Raw genomic sequence first — 5,084 nt, forward strand, 5'->3', positions numbered from 1 at the left:
TAAGAAGATCTCTTTTGTAACCCTAAAATCCTCTACAGTGGAAGTTCTTTATTGAACTCTGCTGAGGATTGAACGTTCTAATCATTCGACTCATTCAGATCCATTCTTGAGTATTGTTTCATTGTTTTACTTTCATTATCTACCTGTTGCAAAGATCTAATCGATCAAAGAGTTTTTATATCTCATCAGTTTGTTTCTTGTAAAAGTGTATAATTTTCCCAAGTGTAACTATCATTATCAAAATATAGTTTGTACATTATTGTTTAAGTGAAGTGATCACAAAAAAAATGTAAAGGGTAAATTAATGTAGTACTGTAGTGTTGTATTATAATAACTATTGTTGTACTAACTACCTTATACCGGATTTATATTAAGGTATTATGTGATTAATTGTATCATACTATCGACTATGAACACGACGATGTAAGACATCGAAATAAATGGAAGTTTTGGTATTGTGACAACCGTTTCGATCCACTATCTGGCTAGCCTTTTCTTCTTTATCCAATAGCTTGAAGACTTATTGGATTTCTTTTATAATGGATCACACAAATTTCTACTGTGATATTGTTGAGTATTCAACAATAAAAAAGTATCACCATTTTAGTTGATGTGCAATTTTTGGACCCTTCTGCCAATTGCTTTTGATGGATGCACTATAACGCGACTTTAAGGATACAAAGGTACATTGGTATTCAATTCTTATTAATATAACACCTTGCAATATAAGCATTGTAGTCGAATTCTCCTTAATATTTGTAGAAATTTATTAAGTTTTACATTTCTATGTGATATTGTTTATCTTACGGTTAAGTGGATGGTTATTAATGTTTACAGGATATCATATCAAGGTTGTGCAGGATATGATAATGGTCGATGGGATTCAAGAAACATTTACATGTATCCACAGCAAGAAGTAGGGTTGTGCGCACATTGCCTATAACATCCAGGTATATATTATTACTTAATCTAACCATGGGTTAATTATTATTAGGAAATGACAGGGAGGTTTTAAGGATTGACTTGTGGTTGATGACAACGTGGTTGCATCCAACGCGTTAATAGTATCCTTAAAATGGAGAGTATTATTATTTTTATTTTAAGTAACTTGAATCTTAGCATAGACAATAAGCCACAAATCCAAAAAAATATATAAAATGATTAAACAACTTACTATTACTAACATGGGCCTTTTTTAATTAATCATATATGGGATTTTGTTTTTTCATTTTAAAGCATTGTACTTTGAAAGTACAATGCTATAATTAGGTTGCTTATGTATGTAAACATGACAAAATAACATTGTGAACTTGTGTATGATGCGTGCATGCTTATAAATAGTTACTTTAGATGAAAAACTCCAGATTGCGCATGACCCTACTAGCTATTCTAAGATATTGCTATTATATGTAGACCCATATTAAATACTATTCAACACGTGGGATATTGAAAAACATAAGTTTATGTACACTTGACATTGTTGAAATATTTAAATAAAACTACTCTGACTTCTCAGTTTAGTAACGTTTTGTATGAAGTAATTTTATTTTGAATTGGGTTTTCCGTCAATCTCCATTTGTATATAATTTTGATTCAAATAATTCTTGGATACACAAGAGGATGATAATACGAGCTTAGGAATGGCAACACATTTTCTGAAGAAGTATTTCATGATGGTCAAATCTAGAAGACAAACATGTGTGCTAATAATACCAAATAAATTACTTTGAGCAGTCCGGAAAAAATAAACTGGGGTGAGAGAGGCTCGAACTCTCGACCTCAGGATAACTCAGAAGCTATGAGACCTACGCGCTAGCCAACTGCGCCACCACCCCAATTGTGTTTATTCCTAAGTTTTCTCTTACTTAATTAAATTATAAATAATTAAATATTATGATAAATGTTCTAAGGAAGAGGATTTATTCAACTTAAAATGCTCGATGCATAGGCATATTTTTTATTCACGAATAGTCGCATAACAAATTATGGCCAAAACACAAATATCTTTTTTATAATCCTTGTTACCGTTTTAATATTTCGATTTAAACCCTATATGTCTACGTTTACATAGCTATGAGTTAGTATCCTTGCAAATATTTATGAAGATAAAATGATCAACATCCAACATTACATAGATCAATGGTAATCATCATTTATTCATGTTAATCTCTACACCTTAAAAGATCAAAAAAATTAAAGTTTCTATCTTCGAAAACGCTAAACTTTAACTTTAAATTGGAATTAAAGTTTGGAATTGGATTTTCACCTCTTTACTGCTAGAGCAAACATTCAGAGATTTGTTTAAACATGTTTATATGTATGTACATTTTATATTTGTAATACTATTACTTAAAAAAAGTCATTCACGTGACTCCTCCTCAATAGGAACACTTGTGTAGGTGATAGTATGATTCTCAGTCTCCACACCATTTCCTTTGTACTTAGTCCATGATATTTTCCATATTTGCAACAAGCTTTTCCTATAATAGAATAACATCAAATCCATGAGAGAGGATACAACTTTTCAAACAAAGTCAGCTACCAGTTACCAGTCACCAGTTATCAATTACCAGTTACCAGAAGAAGATATACCTCTCGGATATAATATCTCTCTTGGCAAGCATAAGTGTCAGAAATACAGGAACCATTGCAGCAAATAAATGTTTGATGGTGTGTCCACTAACAATTTGATGAGTCCATTTGTAAATTGGATCATCTGCAGCTTCTTCAACCTTAGCTAGAAGATAAAACCCTGAAAGTTGTATATTAAAAATTAATATTTGAGATTATTTTAAAGTGTTATTTAAAAGATGAAGTAGCATAATATTAAACCTGCAGCCCATAACCAATATGAAGAATGTGTGTACATGGGTGGTAACAAGATAGCCATTGCAGGAATGGCAATACAAGGTACAAATTGAACCAAAGCATATGGTCGAAGATCATCATAAAACCTATTAAAAAAAAAAAAGAATAATTAATTTTCAAAAAAAAAAAATGAAAAGTAATTTGATGTAAAAGAATATGTTTACCTCCAGTAGAAAATGCTTACTACACCAACCAAAAGCAGGGGAATGATGGCGTATGTTCCCTTTCGTTCATCGATTCTTTCGATGATAAATATTGCAATAACAGAAGTGAATGCAATAGTCATCTGGTTCATTTAAATCAAAAAAAAAGTATAGAAAACATGAGTTTATTTATTTATATATTGAAATGTGATAAATCTATGATGAATGATAAAACTTACAGGCAAACGATCCCAAACAAGGCGAGCATCATTTGGTTTGAGGTGATAATAAGAGGATCCAAAAGCAACAGCAGCCACACCAATGTAAAAGCATGTCCAACCACAAAGCTCACCTTGCAGACTTGGGGTAACAAATATGCATAACATAAATTATCACTTGTAAAACCATGTCCAATAACTTAAAGATTCCCTGTATAACTTAGATCCAGAAGCATACCTCAACTTAAAGAAGTTTCTATGATAGCAAAGTATGAGCCCTATGACACCAACAATGAAGAATGGCACATTTGAAATGACATTTAGAAAGTTAGGTATGCCTGAAAGTGAAAAACATCAAGTTTATAACAGGTGTAAACAAACTATAAAGTGATAAACATTATGCAACTAAACACCAGATGACCAGAACCAAACACATAGGCTCACATTTCCTTATCATTAATCGGGTGGAAGGATAAACTATCTGAAGTCTAAACAATCACACATAAACCAAAATGAGGAATGAAGTAGCTCCAGATATGAGCATAATATGTCCTACATATTCCACTACCCCAACATATTGGATATCAAACCAGAGTCCAACATTGTAAACAAGTTAAATTAATCATAACTAAGAACATACAACCCATATACAGTTGTATTAGCCCCCTTTTTCAGTATTGCCTTGATTTGGGATGTCAGATAGATGATTTTTCAACATCAAATTTGAAATGAACTTCAAACTTTCTGATAAAAGTTGCAAGCTCCATTGAACTTCATATATCGTAACACAGAGCAATGTCAGAGTAAATACGCAAACAAAAAAAATCCCATACGAAACTAGGTCTGAACTTTTAAACCCAGAGTACATTTCTTTTCTCCGAACAGATTGAGCCGCATCTATCCGTGAAACGAACATGCATCTTTACAATACTATCAACAAAACATAGCAGCATAAAATTAAAACGATAGAAATTATCGCCATGAAGTATGGCCAGTTACGAAACCAGACGAACAGAAGGAGTTGAATCCACTACTTAAACAGAATTCAAATTAAAAGTAATTTACCGAAGAATTCACGTTGATCCGCGAAATCGTGGTAATCCTGATCTTGAGGGATGGTCGGAGTAACAAACATCAACACTACGAAGCATACTATCGCAACTATCCATACCAATACAGTCCGATCAGCCATAATTACTGCTACATGTACGAGTGTGTAATTTGGGCAAATAAGATGGCTGCAGCAACTGTTCTTGAGTCTGGAATAGTATTCGATTACCGGCGAGTTGGTTGTCAGAGATAGAGATTCGTCGGTGAATGTATCAGGTTTGACTGATCTCGTAAACCGGTGTATTAAAGGCGACTGGAGGGGTGAAAGTGTAGTTTTCAGTATTCGTTGGACTAAGTTTGTACTTTGGCTTATCTATGCTATCATCCGATGATTGTCGTATAACCACCCTCCACTTTTAGTATGTTTCCTTTCGACCTTTTAACATATTGTTTTATAGTAGCATGGATAAGGATTCGCCTAGGGGTGCCCTTAGATAGATGTATGGATTTTAAAAATATTATTATCATTTCGTATAGTTATATCATATATAAGCATAATTGGAAGACCATGACATCATCATTTAGGTGTTATTTGTTTTTCGAAGTGAAACTGTTTAAAATCTGCGGACCACCTCTACAGTCCTCTGTAGCAGAAGAGGTAGACCAAAGTAGTGTAGACTATAATGAGAAGCATGTTTGTTTTTTTAATGTCTGCAGGCAGCTGCAGATATTAAAAAATTTAAAATAAAGTAATTTAATAAATCGGAAATAGTTTTTTAATACCAAACTTTTTCAAAATTTGGTA

At 32.7% G+C, this 5,084-nt stretch overlaps 1 protein-coding gene and 1 non-coding gene across 2 annotated transcripts; both read right to left on the bottom strand.

Moving 5' to 3' along the window:
• Nucleotides 1-1,750: 1,750 nt before the first annotated feature.
• TRNAM-CAU (transfer RNA methionine (anticodon CAU)) lies at nt 1,751-1,835 on the bottom strand. Its single transcript is given in 2 exon segments — nt 1,751-1,786; nt 1,798-1,835. It is a non-coding gene; the product is annotated as a tRNA-Met (tRNA).
• Nucleotides 1,836-2,235: 400 nt separating this feature from the next.
• SAG18 (senescence associated gene 18) lies at nt 2,236-4,572 on the bottom strand. The gene is made up of 7 exons (XM_078976516.1): nt 4,295-4,572; nt 3,468-3,567; nt 3,251-3,371; nt 3,033-3,154; nt 2,833-2,954; nt 2,593-2,752; nt 2,236-2,480 (listed from the first exon to the last, which is right to left on the bottom strand). Exons 1-7 carry the CDS (start codon nt 4,419-4,421, stop codon nt 2,360-2,362), a joined length of 873 nt encoding a protein of 290 aa, XP_078832642.1. The 5' UTR covers nt 4,422-4,572; the 3' UTR covers nt 2,236-2,359.
• Between the last annotated feature and the right edge of the window lie 512 nt (nt 4,573-5,084).

The sequence above is a fragment of the Lactuca saligna genome, chromosome 9, assembly GCF_052625555.1.
Source record: "Lactuca saligna cultivar CGN05327 chromosome 9, ASM5262555v1, whole genome shotgun sequence".
NCBI lineage: Eukaryota > Viridiplantae > Streptophyta > Magnoliopsida > Asterales > Asteraceae > Lactuca > Lactuca saligna.

Coding starts and splice junctions, on each gene's coding strand:
- SAG18 (XM_078976516.1), bottom strand. CDS start 4,421: ATGGCTGATCGGACTGTATTGGTATGGATAGTTGCGATAGTATGCTTC. Junction 3,155..3,250: donor TTGTTTGGGATCGTTTGCCT/GTAAGTTTTATC, acceptor TAAATGAACCAG/ATGACTATTGCATTCACTTC. Junction 2,481..2,592: donor AGAGATATTATATCCGAGAG/GTATATCTTCTT, acceptor ATTCTATTATAG/GAAAAGCTTGTTGCAAATAT.